Source organism: Loxodonta africana, chromosome 2, assembly GCF_030014295.1.
Source record: "Loxodonta africana isolate mLoxAfr1 chromosome 2, mLoxAfr1.hap2, whole genome shotgun sequence".
In the NCBI taxonomy this organism is placed as follows: domain Eukaryota; kingdom Metazoa; phylum Chordata; class Mammalia; order Proboscidea; family Elephantidae; genus Loxodonta; species Loxodonta africana.
In genome coordinates, this window is record NC_087343.1 from 153,886,025 (window position 1) to 153,905,932 (window position 19,908).

The 19,908-nt window shown below is 40.8% G+C and overlaps 1 protein-coding gene across 2 annotated transcripts in view; it reads left to right on the top strand.

Moving 5' to 3' along the window:
* LOC100656452 (protocadherin alpha-C2) overlaps positions 1–19,908 on the top strand; it is a 223,290-nt gene that overhangs the window by 179,430 nt on the left and 23,952 nt on the right. For both annotated transcript variants that reach the window (XM_010591253.3, XM_003404551.4), the window contains exon 3: positions 1,345–1,433. In XM_010591253.3, the coding sequence (XP_010589555.1) occupies positions 1,345–1,433 (89 nt within the window). The remainder of the gene's footprint in view (positions 1–1,344; positions 1,434–19,908) is intronic.

Genomic DNA, 19,908 nt, shown 5'->3' on the forward strand with positions numbered 1-19,908 from the left:
TTAGAACCTGGGTCATAATTTTAGGCCAGAATCACTCATGTAGATACCAGAATGCTAAGTATCAGAAGGAATTCTTTATACTTGTTAGTGACCAATTTATGCTTTTATTTGCATCTGAGCTATTGGTGGAGCCATGCGATAGGTTTACAATACTAACCTATTATAAACCACACAAAGCATGGCTTACAATACTCTTTCTCTCCAAGGCAAAGTAAGTAAAGTCAGCCCTTTTGTTGGCAAGTATCAAAGCTATGACATGCACCCTAAAAACTACATTTAAAATAAGTAAAATGCCAAAACATACCACTTCCTTATTCTATTTTTAAATAAAAGAAAGTAAAAAAGCTAAATGTGGTCCTATTCAGGTTTCAATTAAGATATTATGATATATAAATAGGTTAAGAAATGAAATAAAAATTGAACACCAATGTGCCGTTTCTTCTTCATAATGTAGTACATTGAACATACATTAGAGTTGTGACATAAATAATACTAATTTTATTTTCCACACATGTGCTTGGCTTCTTGGCCTTTCTAGCCTCCTACATCATGTAGATGTCGTTTTGAAAATTCCATTTTGAGATGAGCTGGTTCCAGGATGATTGCATTTTCCAAATTCATCTCATTGAACCCATATCATTTGCTGGTGGGATCCAAGAACACTTGAAGGATATTAATATTTGGAAAAAGGAGAAAATGCTAAGGCATAGATGAAGGGAAGAATAGTGATAGGGCAGAGTTTAATAAACGAATTTACCCTAGATATGTTGTTCGAAGTTAAAGAGTGAAAGAATGTTAAACTTACAGATTGCTCACCTTTCTTAGTTGTCTATGCATAAAATATGTAAAAAGATTAAAGCAGAAAATAAGGTTAAGAATGAATTGGGTAGCCAATCAGGAATAACACTACACTTACCAGAAAGTGATTTTAGTATGTTTTCCTCTTTGTTGTAGAGAACTCAGGAACAAGGGAACCTGCCAAGAGAAGCTTGAGGCTTTTGAGAACAAGCACTCCTTGCCTGCTCAGCATTAAGATGTTAAAATGACATTTGCTCTCTGATGGACTTCCTGCTAGATTTAGTGAGCACCATATGGCATTAATGAAAACCAAAACTGCCATAAAGATAAAACATGATTATTGCCTGAATTGTATAGCAGTCTGTAAGTAAGTCAGCAATGCTGCAGTGCCTGCAAGGTGACTGCTCAGCAGTAATTGCTTCCATTCAAACATGAGCAGTGTCGTAGCTGCAGCCCTGCCTCCACAGATGTAATTTCTGAGGGAGAAAGGAGAGCTAGAAAGGCATTTATGGTATAACCGTTATCTGGGTCTGTTTATTTACTCAGCTCTGTGCATCTGGAAGAGGCTGGGATTCTACGGGCTGGTCCAGGAGGGCCTGATCAACAGTGGCCAACAGTATCCAGTGCAACGCCAGGTAAGGAACTGGGGTCCCTCCATTCTTGCTTCAGTGCTGGAAAGTGATCAGATGACCTGTTTTTGTAAGATCAGAAATGTTAGTGGCTTTTTTTTTTAATTATTCTTTTTTGTTATATAGATGATTTCTTTTCATATGTAATTATTTTGATTTTTTACATGTCTTCCAAGAGTTGAAAACAGATCACATAAGGGTGTGTATGTATGTGTGTGTGTGTAGAGTTCTTTTAAAAAATAATCAGGTACCTTTCAATGCTTAGGCTATCCAAGCTACACAGAGTAGCTCAGGTGGCCTCATACACAGAGGTGACACCATTAGCAAAGAACTTTTGGTTGAAGACAAAGGAAACCCTCTCAAAGTACTAAGCAAAAGGGAGAAAGAAAGAAAAATGGAGTTTCTCTTGGAAGTGTAAAGTTATCAGAACCAAGTCATCACTGTCTTTAACTCCAAGTCAAAGCCAGATCTGCTTCTTTCTGCGTATCTGTGTCATTCTGCAGACTGACTTGTACTGCCTTGGCACGTACATTGCCAGACATGACCACCTTACAGTTTCTTAGTTCAGACGACCAGTGGGGACTAGTTCCTAACCCAGAATTTCAGGACAGGGATCAGGAACCCAATGGCTATGTGAGCATGGGCAAATTGCTTAAACTTTCATTTCCTTAGTTTCCTCATTCTTGTTCAATGGCTAAGGCAGAGTCAAATGACAGAAATACATCTTTAAAAATATATGGCTTTGGGACCCATGCCTGTGGATGATGGTGGCAGTTTTCAGAAAGGGGGTGATCATGGGCTGGGCAGAGACCACAAGTGGTGTTACAACAATTCTCTGTTATTGGAACACGAGGATAAATGAAGATAGTTACTATTTATTGAGCTGTAATATGCCTAGGCACCATGGCAAGTGTATTATATATATGATCTCATTTATTCCTTATGAAAGTCTTGCAAGGGATTTATTATTTTACGTATGTGAAAAAGGAGACACAAAGAAGTTAAGAAACTTACCCAAGTACACATAGCTTGTAAGTAATAGAGGTAGGATTCAAACCCAAGTATATCTAGCACCCAAACCAAGTATATCTCATACTTCTATTCATAGCATGGCTGGCTTGCAAAAATCCATCCAAATTCAAACAAACAGACATAAATAAATAAATAAATAATAGATGACATAAGGGTGCTTGTGTAAAAAGTTCTTTCCAAAAATAATCAGGTGCCGTACAAATTCTTAGGCTATCCAAGTAACATGTGCAGCTGAGGGCCCATATTTTGCTGGCAACTCTAAGGGCTTTTGTTGATTTTAATCAGCCAGCGTTTGCTATTTATGAATGTTGCACAATTCAACTAAAAGTGACATTCATCAAAAAAAAAAAAAAAAAACACAAGTTGGAGCAATTCATTAGAGAGCTAATGTTGCCAGATGGCAAGGGGAGAACCATAAAATAGTTCATTGACAAATCTGCAACCCAATGCCAATGATGGAGTGAAGAAGAGGGCTGGAGGAGGTTGTGGTTTTAGACTGCCAAAGTGTTGCAGGATGGGGAGGCATCTGGAAAGGTGAGAACAACTGAGTCAAAGTAGCCACATGAAATCATGTCTTGATGTAGACTAGACGGGCTTTCATTTCAAGGTGTGTCTTGTTAATTCTCATAGAGAATTAATTATAAATAATTATAAATTTTATTTTAAAATAATTATAAATTATAAATAATTATAAATAATTCTCATAGGTCAGTCTGTTGACCCAGACTTTGAGTACATTCTCCCTCTCTCACTGATGATACTGTTTGGTGTATATTCCTGGGAAATTGTGAAATAGGAATCTTTCAAATAGGATTATTTCATCTGCATTTGGCCCATGTCTCTCCTTCAGATTCAGAACGGTGTAAGGACAGAAGATGGTCTTCATTGCTCTCTTTCCCTACTGCCCAGTCTCCCTTGTATAATCCCATCCAGTCAGGACTGTGCCTGGCTGTGACTGAGTCACAGTCCCCTCAGGTATGAGAGAGCTGGACAGAGTCCACGTCTTCCAATTATTCCATGTGTGACCTAGTGTCTTAGTTATCTAGTGCTGCTATAGCAGAAATACCACAAGTAGGTGGCTTTAACAAAGAGAAATTAATTTTCTTACAGTCTAGAGCTCCAAATTCAGGGTGTCAGCTCCAGGGGAAGGCCTTCGCAGTCTCTCTGCTCTGGAGGAAAGGTCCTTGTCGTCAATCTTCCCCTGGACTAGGAGCTCTCTGAGCAGGAACCCTGGGTCCAAAGGACTTGTTCTGCTCCCAGCAGGGCTTTCTTGGTGTTATGAGGCCCTCTGCTCTCTGCTTGCTTCCCTTTCCTTTTATCTCTTGTAAGATAAAAGGTAGTGCAGGCCACACCCCCAGGGAAACTCCCTTTGTATTAGATAAGGGAAGTGTTGTGAGCAAGGGTGTAACATCCCACCCTAATGCTCTTTAACCACAGGCAGAGATTATAACACATAGGAAAATCACAAAATGGAGGACAACTACACAATACTGGGAATCATGGCCTAACCAAGTTGACACGTATTTTTGGGGGACACAATTCAATACAGGACACCTAGCCACACTTTTCAGTGTACCTGTGCAGAGACAATGTGAAGTTAAGGGGATTCTTCCTGCCCTCTGCCCTGTCCTTTTGGTCCTTTTTAGGGAATATGGTGTAAGGATTAAGATTATGATTTTTTTTCTTTTTTATTGTGCTTTAAATGAAAGTTTACAGTTTAAGTTAGTTTCTCAAACAGAAACTTATACACACATTGTTATGTGACCCTAGTTGTTCTCTCTATAATGTGACAGCATACTCTTCCTTTCCACCCCAGATTTCCCATGTCCATTCAACCAGCTCCTGTCCCTTTCTGCCTGCTCATCTTGCCTCCGGACAGGAGCTGCCAATTTAGTCTCATGTATCTACTTGAGCTAAGAAGCGCTTTCTTCATGAGTTTCATTTTATGTCTTATGGTCCAGTCTAATCTTTGTCTGAAGAGTTGGCTTCAGGAATGGTTTCAGTTCTGAGCTAACAGAGTCCAGAGGCCGTGTCTTCCAGGCCCCTCCAGTCTTAGACCATTAAGTCTGATCTTTTTACTAGAATTTGAGTTCTGCACCCCACTCTTCTCCTGCTCCATCAGGGACTCTGTTGTGTTCCCTGTCAGGGCAGTCATTGGTGATAGCCGGGCACCGTATAGTTCTTCTGGTCTCAGGATGATGGAGTCTCTGCTTTATGTGGCCCTTTCTGTCTCTTGGGCTAATATTTTCCTTGTGTCTTTGATGTTCTTCATTCTCCTTTGCTCCAGGTGAGTTGGGACCAATTGTTGCATCTTAGATGGCCACTCGCTAGCTTTTAAGACCCCAGACACCACTTACCAAAGTGAGATGCAGAACGTTTTCTTAATAAACTTTGTTATGCCAACTAACCTAGAAGTCCCCTGAAATCATGGTCCCCAGAACCCGCCCCTGCTACAATGTTCCTCGAAGTGTTTGGATGTATTCAGGAAACTTCTTAGCTTTTGGTTTAATCCAGTTGTGCTGACTTCCCCTGTATTCTGTGTTGTCCTTCATTTCACCTAAGATAATTCTTGTCTACCATCCCCTCTCCCTCCCATCAAAGAATGTTTTCTTCTGTGTTTAAACCTTTTCTTGAGTTCTTATAATAGCCATCTCACACAATATTTGTCCTTTTGTGACTGACTAATTTCACTCAGCATAATGCCTTCCAGATTCCTCCATGTTACAAGATGTTTCACAGATTCATCACTGTTCTTTAACAATGCATAGTATTCCATTGTGTGAATATACTATAATTTATTTATCCATTTGTCTGTTGATGGGCACCTAGGTTTTTTCCATCTTGTTGCTGTTGTGAACAGTGCAGCAATGAACATGAGTGTGCATATATCTATTTGTATGAGGGCTTTTATTTGTCTAGGATATATTCCAAGGAGTGGAATTGCTGGATCATATGGTTCTTCTATTTCTAGCTTTTTAAGGAAGGGCCAAATCGATTTCCAAAGTGGTGGCACCATTTTACATTCCTACCAGCAGTGTTTAAGTGTTCCAGTCGCTCCAAAACCTCCCCAACATTTACTACTTTGTGCTTTTTGGATTAATGCTAGCCTTGTTGGGGTGAGATGGTATCTCATTGTAGTTTTGATTTGCATTTCTCTGATGGCTAATGATTGTGAGCATCTCCTCATGTATCTGTTAGTCGGCTGAATGTCTTCTTTGGTGAAGTGCCTGTTCATATCCTTTGCCCATTTTTTAACTGGGTTATTTTTCTTTTTGTTGTTGAGGTTTTGCAGTATCTTGTAGATTTTAGAGATTAGACCTTGACTGGATTTGTCGCAGTCAAAATTTTTTTCCCAGTCTGTAGGTTGTCTTTTTATTCTTTTGATGAAGTCTTTTGATGAGCATACCTGTTTGACTTTTAGGAGCTCCCAGTTGTCTAGTTTCTCTTCTGATGTTTGTATATTGTTTGTAATGTTTTATATTCTGTTTATGCCATGTATTAGGGCTCCTAGAGTTGTTGCTATTTTTTCTTCCACGATCTTTATTGTTTAGGCTTTACATTTAGGCCTTTGATCCATTTTTTGTGCATGGTGTGAGGTATGGGTCTTGTTTCATTTTTTTTACATATGGATATCCAGTTATGCCAGCACCATTTGTTAAAGAGACTGTCTTTTCCCCAATTAATGGACTTTGGGCATTTGTCAAATATCAGCTGCTCATAGGTGGATGAATTTATGTCTGGATTCTCAATTCTGCTTCATTGGTCTATGTATCTGTTGTTGTACCAGCACCAGACTTTTGACTACCGTGGTGGTATAATAGGTTCTAAGATTGGGTAGTGTGAGGCCTCCCACTTTGTTCTTCTTCTTCAGTAATGTTTTACTTATCAGGGGTCTCATCCCTTTCCATAGGAAGTTGGTGATTTGTTTCTCCATCTCATTAAAAAAATGCCACTGGAATTTGGATCAGAATTACATTGTATTCATAGATCACCTTGGGTAGAATAAACATTTTCACAATGTTGAGTCTTCCTATCCATGAGCAAGGTATGTTTCTCCATTTATTTGGTCTCTTGGTTTCTTGCAGTAGTGTCTTGTAGTTTTCTTTGTATAAGTCTTTTACATCTCTGGTTAGATTTATTCCTAAGTATTTTATCTTCTTGAGGGCTATTGTAAATGGTATTGACTTGGTGATTTCCTCTTTGATGTTCTCTTTGTTGGTGTAGAGGAATCCAACTGATTTTTTGTATGTTTGTCTTGTATCCTGATACTTTGCTGAAATCTTCTATTAGTTCCAGTAGTTTTCTTGTGGATTCTTTAGGGTTTTCTGTGTATAAGATCATATCATCTGCAAATAGAGATACTTCTACTTCTTCCTTACCGATTTTGATGCCCTTTATTTCTTTTTCTAGCCTAATTGCTCTGCCTAGGACCTCCAGCATAATGTTGAATAATAGTGGTGATAAAGAGCATCCTTGTCTGGTTCCCATTCTCAAGGGGAATGCTTTTAGACTCTCTCCATTTAGGATGTTATTAGCTGTTGGCTTTGTATAAATGCCCTTTATTATGTTGAGGAATTTCCCTTGTATTCCTGTTTTGCCAAGAGTTTTTATCATGAATGGGTGCTGAACTTTGTCAAATGCATTTTCTGCATCAATTGATAAGATCATATGGTTCTTGTCTTTTGTTTTATTTATGTGATGGATTACATTGATTGTTTCTCTAATGTTGAACCATCCCTGCATACCTGGTATGAATCCCACTTGGTCATGGTGAATTATTTTTTTGATATGTTATTGAATTCTATTGGCTAGAATTTTGTTGAGGATTTTTGCATCTATGTTCATGAGGGATATAGTTCTGTAATTCTCTTTTTTTGTGGTGTCTGTACCTGGTCTTGGTATCAGGGTTATGCTGGTTTCATAGAATGAATTTGGGAGTATTCCTTCCTTTTCTATGTTCTGAAATACCTTTAGTAGTAGCGGCATTAACTCTTCTCTGAAAGTTCCATAGAATTCTCCAGTGAAATCATCAGGGCCTGGTCTTTTTTGTGTTGGGAATTTTTAAATTATCTTTTCAATCTCTTCTTTTGTTATAGGTTTGTTTAGTTGTTCTACCTCTGTTTGTGTTAGTATAGGTGGGTAGTGTGTTTCTAGAAATTTGTCCATTTCCTCTAGGTTTTCAAATTCATTAGAGTACAGTTTTTCATGGTATTCTGTTATGATTCTCTTAATTTCAATTGGGTCTGTTGTGAAATAGCCCATCTCATTTCTTATTTGGGTTAATTGCTTCCTCTTCAGTTTTCCTTTTGTCGGTTTGGCCAGTGGTTTATGGATTTTGTTGATCTTCTCAAAGAACCAGCTTTTGGTCTTCTTAAGTCTTTCAGTTATTTTACTATTTTCTATTGCATTGAATTCTGTTCTAATTTTTATTATTTGCTTTCTTCTTGTGCCCAAAGTCTTCTTATGATGCTCTCTTTTTTAGTTGTTTGAGTTGTAGGGTTAATGTTTTGATTTTGGCCCTTTCTTCTTTTTGGATGTGTGCATAGATTGTTATAAATTGACCTCTGATCACTGCTTTTTTTGTGTCCCAAAGGTTCTGGTAGGATTTGATTTCATCCTCATTTGATTCTGTGAATCTCTTTATTCAGTCCTTAATTTCTTCTATAACCCAGTAGTTTTTGAGCAAGGTGTTGTTCAGTTTCCATGTGTTTTTTTTCCTTGCTTTTTCTACAGTTGATTTCTACTTTTATGGCTTTATGGTCAGAAAAGATGCTTTGTAATATTTCGATTCTTTGGATTCTGTTAAAGCTTGCTTTATGGCCCAATATGTGATTTATTCTGGAGAATGTTCCATGTGCATTGGAAAAGAAAGTATACTTGGCTGCTCTTGGGTGGAGTGTCCTGTATATGTCTATGAGATCAGGTTGGTTGATTGTGGCATTTAGATCTTCCGTGTCTTTATCGACCTTCTTTCTAGATGTTCTGTCCTGAAAATGGTGTGTTAAAGCCTCCTACTATTATTGTGGAGCTGCCTGTCTATCTTTTCAATGCTATTAGAGTTCCTTTTATGTATTTTGGAGCCCTGTCGTTGGGTCCATAAATATTTATTATGGTTATGTCCTCCTGGTGTATTGACCCTTTAATCATTATATAGTGTCTTTTCTTATCCTTTATGGTAGATTTAACTTTAAAGTCTATTTTGTCAGAGATTAATACTGTCACTACTGGTCTTTTTTGATTGTTGTTTGCTTGATATTTTTTTTTTTCCATCTTTTGAGTTTTAATTTGTTTTTGTCTTTAAGTCTAAGGTGTGTCTCTTGTAGGCAGCATATAGACGAATAGTGTTTTTTTTAAAAATCTATTCTGCCCCTCTCTGTTTCTTTCTTGGAGCATTTAGTCCATTTACATTCAGAGTAATTATTGATAGGTATGAGCTTAGTGCTGTCATTTTGATGTCTTTTTTGTTGTTGTTGACAGTTTCTTTGTTCCACTTGATTTTCTTTGCTGAGTAATTTTTCTTTAAGTATTTTCTTTCCATCTTTTTCATTCTTGTGGATTTTGTATTTGCTGAGCCTTTGTTTTTCTTGTTTTTTATTTCAATGTGTAGGATTTTTTCCTTTATGGTTACCTTAATATTTACCCCTGTTTTTCTAAGTTTATACAAATCTTTTAATTCCTTACATTGCCTTGAATCCCTCTCCAGTATGAAAGACCTATGACTACATTTTTTTAGTCCCTCTTTTTTTGTCTTAATATTGTCATTTTTTACATATAGATGTCTCTGTTTCCTATTTTCAGTGTTTTAGCTTAGATTTATTTTTGTGACTTCTTTATCTGGGTTTATATCTGGTTGCTGTGTCCTGTGTTCTAGTCTTGGGTTGTTATCTGATGTTATTGATTTTCTTACTGGAGGACTCCCTTTAGTATTTCTTGTAATTTTCGTTTAGTTTTTGCAAATTCCCTAAACTTCTGTTTATCTGGAAATGCCCCAATTTTGCCATCATATTTGGAAGATAGTTTCGCTGGATATGTAATTCTTGGCTGGCAGTTTTTTTCTTTCAAGGGTTTATATGTGTCATCTCATTGCCTTCTTGCCTGCATGGTTTCTGCTGAGTAGTCCAAGCTTAGTCTTATTGATTTTCCTTTGTAGACGACTTTTCATTTATCCCTCCCAGTCTTAAAATTCTCTTTATCTTTGGTTTTGGTAAATTCAGTTATGTCTTGGTGACTTTTTTTGGGGATCTATCTTGTGTGGGGTTTGACGAGCATCTTAAATAGCTGTCTTCTCATCTTTCACAATATCAGGAAAGTTTTATGCCAACAAATCTTCAACAATTCTCTCTGTATTTTCTGTTACCCGCCCCTCCCACCCCTGTTCTGGTACTGCAGTCACTCATAAGTTGTTTCTCTTGATAAAGTCCCACATAATTCTTAGGGTTTCTTCATTTTTTTTAATTATTTAATCAGATTTTTCCTCAAATAAGTTGGTTTCTAGTGCTTTGTCTTCAGTTTCTCTAATTCTGATTTCCATTGCCTCTGTCCACTCCTATGACTTTCTATTAAGTTGTCTAGTTCTGAAATTTTATTGTTAATCTTCTGGATTTCTGTTTGCTGTCTCTCTATGGATTCTTGCAGCCTATTAAATTTGTCATCGTGCTCTCCTATAATCTTCTTAAGTTCCTCTGTTACTTTGTCTGTGTGTTCCTTGGCTTGTTCTGTATGTTGCCTGATCTCCTCCCTGATCTCTTGAAGCATTCTGTATGTTAATCTTTTGTATTCTGCCTCTGGTAATTCCAGGAAGTTCTCTTTCTCTGGAAGACTTCTTGATTCTTTGTTTTGGGAGCTTGCTGAAGCCATTACAGTCTGCCTCTTTATGTGATTCGATATTGACTGTTGTCTCTGAGCCATCAATAAGTTATTATGTTTATTTATTTTATGTTTGCTTACTGTGTCCTAGCTTCTTGTTTTGTTTTGATATGCCCAAAGAGGCTACTCACGTGAGCTAGTTTGATTATTGGTGCCTTTGAAGCTCTAACATCCTGTCACCAGGTGGTTAGATTTGTTACTAGGTATGCGAGCCCAGGAGTCCATTTATTTTTCTTGTATGGATTCAGCTCAGGTGTCCAGATATTCGGTCACCAAGTGTGTGGTGCAGGCTCTTGCCTATAGTCCTAGATGAGCAGGGTGATTGGAGTGGGCACAGGTATCTGGCTGCACTAGGGGGTCACACACTGAGCAAGGCAGGGGGCTGACGGCTACCACTGAGTGTCTGGGAGGAAAGCCTGTCCCTGTTCCCTGAGAGTGTAGGTGGGTAGGTTTTGCAGCAGGATCATGGGCACCCAATGCTGTTGGCTGTAAGGACTGGGAGGCATCACTTATTCTTGGACCCCTGTTACAGGTGGTTAGGAGGTGTGAATGGAGCCACCAGTTCTCAGGCCCCTCATGTGGCAGGCGAGGACCCTGCTTAATGGGCAGAACATTGTCAAATATCACAAACCTGCCACTCCACCATATAGCTGATACAATGAAGTTAGGCTTCAGTTATATACCCTGTTGTACTGTGCTAAGGAGGGTCTATGCTGCTGAAATGGGCCCACACAGGTCTATGCAGGGGTGAAAGGCGTTCAAAGTCCATGGACCCCTAATGCCTGTGCCTAGGCTAAGGAGCTGTACCTGCCCTGAGTTCCCAGTTTAGGGGAACTGACAGATTACTTTTTCCTGTTTGTTAATTTGTTCCCTCTCCCAGGCCGGGAGAATGGCTCAGGCAGTGTGACAGGCCCTACTTCTGGCCTAGGGGAAGAGGCAATTGGCAATTGCTGAAGCTGGCCCAGGACCTGGTGTAGAGCGGGGAGAGAGTTGGGAGAGAGGTTCTTTCCAAACGGGGTATTTTTTAACCTGCGCAGTAGGTTAGACGCATGTATTTATCTTTTGCTGATTGAAGGCCACTTTTCGGTGGTTCTGGAGGGTTCAGCAGAGTCTCCACAGCTCGGTCTGTCCCAGTGTGGAAAACGAGTCCTGAACGCCACTGCTTGCCTCACCATTCTGGTTAGCTGATCCAGCCTGCAGGGTGCCACTTCCCACTGGGTCAGGTCTGGCAACTCCTCACTGCTTCTGAACCATCTCTGCCTCCCCCTGCCACTCAGTCTGATTCCTCAGCTTTGCCTCTGATGTTCAGGGCTCCTCAATTGTCATATATATTCAATTCACTTGTTTTTTCCGGTGTTTGTTGTAAGAGGGACCCCTGGAAGCATCTGACTACTCTGCTATCTTGGCCCCACCTCCAAGATCTTGAATTCCAATCTCAATTTACTTGCTGGGTAAGCCTAGACAATTTGATTAAATTCATAATTTCTTCATGGCCTCATCTGTAAATTGGGTATAATGCTAATAACACCCACGTTACTGAGCTGTCATGAGAAGTAAAGGAGACAAACAGAGCTGCACATAGCGCTTGACCTACAGTGTTAGTAAATGTCTCATCTTCTTGTTCCTTATTTTCTGGTTTACTTTTGTTTTGTGCAATTTATAGTATGGCCTTGGTTGACAGAGGTCAGAATTCAGTAGTTCTCGTCTCTAGGCCCAGATACATACCCCCTGAGACTGGATCATCCTGACATTCATACAGTTCAGTTCCCTGTAGCTGGCCACCTGGAAGTGGGGTGAGGAGGGGTTATTAGTTGTCACCTAAAGAAAAGGAAAATACTCCAGAAAACTTGATTGTTTTCAGTCCCAAATAAAGCCTGCCTTTTTTTTTCATTGGTTCTGTTGCCCTTAGTGACTCATGCCCTTAGTGACTCATGAAGAAGGTGTGGTAGCTTCCAGAAGACTTCCTTCCAGTGCCTAAGTCTCCTTACACTTATGTCTGAGCCCTTCTTAAGAACCAGTTGTTTATTGCTCTTTTCATACCAGCACCTGCCACAACTGCGGCCATGGGCATAAAGGCAGTGAGGCCTGCTTTGCACTAATCACCATCACATGTGTTCCTTGCAGTTGTTTTTCTTCCATTGATTAATTCTTTTGCTTTGTCACTAAACTGTTCATTTATTTTCATAGTCCACCAAAGCCTAGGATAAAGATGCCACACTCTGAAGGGATCAATGAGCATATCACCAGGTGATGTTTTCTACAGGATAAACAAGTGAGGCATTAAATTGGTTAATCCTGATTACTGGCCCCTTTTCTCCAGCCTTGCCTCTGTGTGAGCAGACCTGGACCTCAGGTTTCTTATTTCCTTAACAGTCTCCCACGGAGACTGAGCAGAGAAAGAAAATTAGCTAAATAGGGAGCGCACAGAATACAGTCACAGCCCCATCTTTAGATGGAGGAATGTGTTTGGGGGGATGAGGGATATTAAAGGGCCAGTCACCCACGTTGTAACTTTGACTTAGTTTCTTAGTGTTGCTAGAGCAGAAATACCACAAATGGGTGGCTTTAACAAACAAATTTATTTTTTCACAGTTTAGGAGATAGAAGCCTGAATTCAGGGCACTGGCTCTAGGAAAGGCTCTCTCTGTCTGTTCTGGATGCAAATCTTATCTCAGCTTCTGTGTTATTCCTTGGTGATCTTCTCGTTCTCCTATGTGCTTCCTTGCTTCTGTGCCTAATCTGCTCCTTTTATATTTCAAAAGTGATTGGTTTAAAACATACCATACACTGATGTGACCTCATTAGAATAGTAAAGAAAACCATATTCCCAAATGGGATTATATCCACAGGTATGTTGTTGTTGTTAGGTGCTGTGGAGTAGGTTCCAACTCACAGTGACCCTATGTACTACAGAACAAAACGCTGCCTGGCCCATCCTGACAATCATTGCTATGTTTGAGCCCATTGTTGCAGCCACTGTGTAAGTCCATCTCATTGAGGGTCTTCCTCTTTTTTGCTGACCCTCTACTTTACCAAGCATGATGTCCTTCTCCAGGGACTGGTCCCTCCTTATAACATGTTGAATATGTGAGACAAAGTCTTGCCATCCTCACTTTTTAGGAGCATTCTGGTTGTACTTCTTCCAGGATACATTTGTTTGTTCTTCTGGAAATCCATGGTATATTCAATATTCTTCACAGGTATAGGGATTAGGAGTTACAACACATATTTTGGGGGGACACAATTCAATCCATAACAAACTTCTTTTAAATTTCTCAAAGTGAATGCTCTGAAGAGATCGCAGTGAGTGCCCTCTTAGGTTCAGTTCCTCGAAGGAATCCCGAGAGGTTATAAAAAGACTGAACCTGCCTGCGAGGGAGCTAGTCTGGCCTCAGGGGGACAGACTGCTTAACTTTCTCTTGCTGGTTCTCCCAGGCTCCTCCATCCACATTTCATGGGGTCTGCCGGACTTATCTAAAGCAACGGTGAATTATTTTTGGCATGGGAGATGTTCATTGTTTTCACAAGAGCTCAGGGGAATTCCAAAACACACACCACTGCTAAAGATAACATGATACCTTGTCAAGTAAGACTCCAGGGGATCTAGGACTAAACAGTGAAAGATCAAGAATTGCGTAGGTGAGGCATCTTATGGCAACTGAGCCACAGTTAGAGAACATTAGTTTAGAATGGCTAGAACAGTGGTTCTCAAAGTATAACTCCCAAACCAACAGCACCAAAAATACTTGGGCACTTGTTAGAAATGCAGATTCTTCAGCCCCACCCTAGACTCACTGAATCAGAAATTCTCAGGGTGGGGCCCAGAAACCTGAGTTTTAACAAGCCCTCCATGTGATCCTGATGTACTCTTAAAGTTTGAGAAAACTAGCCTGGAGTCTAAATACTCCTGAGGTTGTCTGATGTTTTTGGAGGCTCAGATACCGTGCAAGGAAGGCATATGATTATGATTCTTGCCAGACACAGAGGGCATTTCCCCATATCAGAGGGGTAATCATTAAAAGTTCATGCTCTGGAGTCAGAGCGATACTCCTGGGATGTCCCTGGGACTGTTACCTAACTTGTCTGGTTCCCAGGTTCTTTCTATATGAAAGGAAATAATGATAAACCAAAAAAACCAAGCCCATTTCCATTGAGTCGGTTTCGAGTCGTAGCAACTTTATAGGACAGAGTAGAACTGCAGCATAGGGTTTTCAAGGAGTGGCTGGTGGATTCAAACTGCTGACCTTTTGGTTAGCAGCTGAGCTCTTAACCACTGTGCCACCAGGGTCCCAAGAAATAATGATAGTATCTACCTTACAGGGTTGTTGCACAAATTAAATGAGATAATGCACACAGTGTCTGAAAAACAGTAAGCATTTAGTAAGTGGTAGCTATTTTTATGACTTTTCAAGGTATGAGTCCATCCTTCAACTCAAGAATATAGGCCTGTGTTCCTCTGAGCAGTCTCTGTGGGAAGGCTCTGGTATAAAGGTTTTTGTTTTTTTTTTTTTTTAAAGTGCCTATCTCTTTGTTTCCTTGGGGCATTGCTTTTGCCCTAGTTTGCCACATCTCCTTACTCTGTGCAAGGTGGACACAGTTTATGTGCCCTTGTTTTGCAGGGGGATTCATGCTCTTGTTTTCTTTAGGAATTCCTGCCTCTCTGACAAAACCACCCCCCCGTGGACAGACTCCATCTCTGATTTTTCCCCAGAAAGTAACCATGATCCTTAAGTTTTTTGGAATCCATTTAGGAGCACTGCCAACATGAATTTTTCCACTTCATGAGTGACTGCAGCCTCAGGGCCTGTTGGAGAATTTAGAAAGCACTCTGTTCCACTAACCTGCTCACCCTCAACTTCTGCTGTTGTCATGGCAATGAGAGGCCAGGGAGGTGTGTACATATCCTTATTAGGAAAAAGAATGAGATCAGGGATTTTTGTGAGTGGGGCAGCTTCCTCCTGTCAGTGCCCTCCACTCTCACCTTCTGTCTCACAGTCCAGGAGTGTCAGCTTGGCTTAGTGGTCTCTAGCTGAGGAATGTGGAGCTCATGTTTGCTGAGAGTTCTCTATGTGGCTCATGAGGCACAAAAAATTTCTATGTTCTGGACTAGTCTGGAGGGAGGGAGCAAGATGGTGTGGGAGGGGGAGTTAGAGTCCTCTACTTAGGGAACCAAGTCAACGGCAACTCACAACAACAACCTAGGAGAAGCCATGAAGCTTAAGTCTTTGCTGGCTGTATCCATCCACGACTTTCTTCATCTCCTTCTTGGAGGACAACTCTGCACCTTTGTTTTTTTAAAAAAAAAGAATTTTAAGGGCTATGTAAATAAAAGACAGGATGAAGACTTCATTTTATTTTTTTTCCTGAAATGAAACATTTAATAAATAGATTCTGTTTAATTAACAGATTCTGAGATAATTCTTGCCCTGTATTTCCTGCACTGTTCTCAATTCCCCCCACACCAGTTCTAGAATTGATAGCTCAGGGCAGAATACAGTCAGGGCCATTATACATAATAAAAGAACTTTGTCCTTAACGATGGCTCCAAACAGAGATTATGTGTTGTCTGAAAACTAGCCAACCCCTGTGCCCTCAGATGTGTGTTCCTGGGCATATAGTTTAGAGGGTGCAGTGAGTAAAGAGGAGCCACATGAACTGTCCCCTTAGATTGCAGCTTCCTTCACATCCCATGGAAACCCTGGTGGCATAATGATTAAGAACTAGGCTGCTGACCAAAAGGTTGACAGCTTGAATCCACTAGGGGAAATTCTACTCTGTCTTACAGGGTTGCTAAGAGTCAGAATCACCTTGATGGCAGTGGATTTTTTGGGGTCACATCCCACAGATGCAGAGAGCAGGGACAGATTATCCAACAGGCAAGGTAAATACAGTGCTGACCTTGCTTACCAGATCATCTGTAGTAAACAATTTCACATTTTTTCACCACATCAGAGATTCTGCCTCTAGGTATGCCTGGCACCTGTGTCTCTCCCAGCAGCACCTTCCTACAGAATCAAAGCCTCTTTTCGAATTTATAATCCCTGACAGGGACGGATTACCCAGTGAGCAAGGTAAGCACAGGTTACTTGTATTTACTTCCTAATCTGTAGTGAACAATTTCATTACAGATTAGGAAGTAAATACAAGTAAGCCTATGCTTACCTTGCTAATTGGGTAATCTGCTCCTGGAGAAGAGGCAGCCTAATTAATGCAGGGTCAGGAATGGAGAGTCGTAATAGTTCCTTTGGTTGTCATTGATCCTTTTGACATACCAACTCCACTGAAACCATACAGCTTGACCCCTGGAAACTTCATCATGAAAAACAACTTTTAAAAATGTGTCTCGGAAGAATAATATACATTGTCCTTTGCTTGAGAGTGTTGCATGGGATGGAGAGTTTCCAAATTATCCTCTAACTTTTTCTACACGCCAGCTTTTCTAGTTGAATTTTTAAGCCTCTTGCCAAAAGGGAGATTCAAGTTTATGTTGGGGAGATCCTAGTGTCACAAAGGGCCAGAGAAGGGGGTCACCAACTCTGCTACCTCACTGGGCTCAAAGATGACCTGTGTGTTTGAGAGGTTTGTCAGGGAAGGAAAGTGGAGGGTGGAGAATCTACAGTTCATTCTGTAGGAAAGGCTACTTTGATTGTTTGGAATTGGTGAACTTGGTACTTCTGCCTGGGTGGTGCCTGGATAAGAAAGACTTGCTTCTGACCTGGGTTGAAGGCAGGGGAATAGTGATAGCTTGTAATTCCTTAGAGCCCTGGTGGCACAGTGGTTAAGAGCTCGGCTGCTGACCGAAAGGCTGGCAGTTTGAATTTACCAGCCACTGCTTGGAAACCCTACGAGGCAGTTCTGCTCTGTCCTATATGCTATGAGTAAGAATTGACTTGATGGCAACGGGCTTGGGTTTGGGCTTGTAATTCCTTTAAGCCTCTGTCAGCTCCAGCACACCTTGCCCCGAGCCTCATTAATACTATTAAACTAAAAACGAAAGCCTATTCCTAGTGACAGCAAGGGTCCTTAATGGCAAATATCTTCAGAGAAACTCAGCTCAGCTTCTGAAAGAACTTGAAATGCTCATCTTCACTTGAAAAGGTCATTGCCTAATCTGGAGAAACGGATTCAAGTCAAGCAATGCATAAAGACTAGGCCTCTAGGGAAGGGTCATAGGACAGCTCTTTGCCAGAATGCCTAGAAATGAGTGTGTGGATTGGAGAGGAGCTCTCTCTCTCTGCCTCAGCACTTGGGTTCTCATTATCCGTAATCATAAAAAGGAGGGATAGATGCCTTTCTATTCTTACCTCAGTGAGACCGAAAGCTTCCTCAGCAACAGTCCTGCCTGGAATGGCCTATCTCTAAGGGTGCAGGCTAGGTAAAGGATGGGAGAGAGCAGTCCTGAGGATGACAATACTAAATGAAATAAGAAGGGATGTTTATGCTAGTATTAAAATAGGAAACTGAGAGCTTCGTTGAAAATAGACTCAAGAGGCATTTCTATAGAAGGTTAGGGTATGAAAAGCTAACTTTTAGGAATCAAATATGGATCTAGAAGAGAACAAGAACAAGAAGAGGTTTATTGTTACTAGAGTTGTGTTCCTTGTCTATTGAATCCCAGTGTACCCTGGCCTCTAGATTATAGCTGTCATTGCATGTAAAAAAAAAAAAAAAAGGAAAAAAAAAAAAACAAAGTTAAAACGTTAAGTAAAGCCTGCCCTGTACAGAAAGCCTGAACAAACAAGTTTATTGTTGAAGGTCCAAGAAAGCCCACCAACTTGAGCTTATTTCCATCAATGAACCAATCCTGTATCCAGAGTTACTGCACTAAGCAGCATCATGGGCCAGGCTGAATAGTGAGGTGACACCACTTTTCCCAAGTCTTCTCTCTTGGCTTTTTTGACTCTGTAACATAGATACTCTCTTACCAAGGAACACACTTGTTGTATCTCTGCCCCCGTCATCACCTGGAGTCAGATGAATACCCTAAAGCTCAGTGGGCAAGGCTAGAAGCCTCAGCCAGCATGAGGGATTTGCATTAGCTGCACACCAGGCTGCATGTCATAGAGCTGAATGTAGGGGGAAAAGAGCATAACCAGGTATGTAAACAGCCCTAAGGTGGACACCTGTGAGCCTGTGAGTTTGGCTCTGTGTTTGATGATGGGCCACAGAGTACAGAAAGTTCTCTTCTCTCAGCTAAAGCCTATTTGCCAAAAATAAGCCCTTGTAGACATTTTTTAAAAATGTGTGTGAGGACAAGGTCTTTGTTGATCTACTGCCGCCTCCTGGTAATATCGGAACAAGAGAAGGGAAGAGTTTATAAGAGCTACCATTTATTGAGAACTGTAATAAGTACTTTACACACATTTGCCTACTTAAACAACTTTAAGGTGGCAAAAACAGTACTTGAACCCATGTCTGCCTGCTGCTGAACCCTACACACTTAGCTAGCACACTACGTTACTTTGTCCCATGTTACACATGAAGGGAATAGCTTGGTAGCTTCAGAGAAGACTATTCACTGAGTTCCAGGATTAAGAGTCTTGTTCTAGGAGTTGTGGAACAGGCAGGAGAGGACAATATTCTTTGGATCATCCACAGGTCAATCTGGAAGAAAGCAATCCCACCTGCTTTTCCTCAGTGATGCTTCCATGTGTGGGACAGGGGTCAGGGTTATGGGCCAATTCTATGAATATATATGCACCTCAGGATTTTTTTATTTGTTTAGGAGCATTTTACATAAAGACTTTTCCTCACGGAGCCCTGGTTGTGCAAAGGTTAAGCGCTCGGTTGCTAATCAAAAAGTTAGTGGTTCAAGCCCATACAGTCGCTCATCAGGGAAGAGACTTGTTGATCTGCTCCCATAAAGATTACAGGCTAGAAAACCCTATGAGTTGGAATCAACTCGACAGCACCTAACAACAACAGCTACCTCCTTGAGGTCCTAACAGGCTTGGCAACTCCTAAGCCTAGGGCCTCTCTACACCATCGGCAGCTCTAACTGGAGATTGAGTTTCTCCTCATGCCTCTGAAGCGATTAGGCCATGAGACTTATGAAAGAGCCTCCTTGGACGGCAGCATCCCTTGTAGGCTCCTTGTGATGCTGAGATGTCAATCCAACTGCTATCCCTGCAGTCTACAGTCAGTGGGACTGTGGTTAGTCAATGATCAGTGTCACATTAGTTTCCGTCTGTTGGACTAAGTATGCATTGGTTCTAAATGTTTGCCTTTGGGAAACTTCTTTGGGGAGTGTGATCTCTTTGGTATGCTCTCTCTAAATCTGGGTGTTTTAGAGATACAAATTTGCTCCTTCAGTTTTTCTCACTCAGGGTCATAATCTTGCTCTGGGATACTAGCCTTCTAAGTGGTTGTGATTTGAAGGGCACTAGGAAGATCTTCGGAGCCCTGGTGGCTCAGTGGTTAAGAGCTCAGCTGCTAACCAAAAGGTCAACATTTCCAATCCACCAGCTGCTCCTTGGAAACCCTATGGGGCAGTTCTACTCTGTCCTATAGGGTTCCCATGAGTCAGAGCTGACTCAACAACACATACCAATAGGAAGATCTCTTAGCCCTGGTGGTGCAGTAG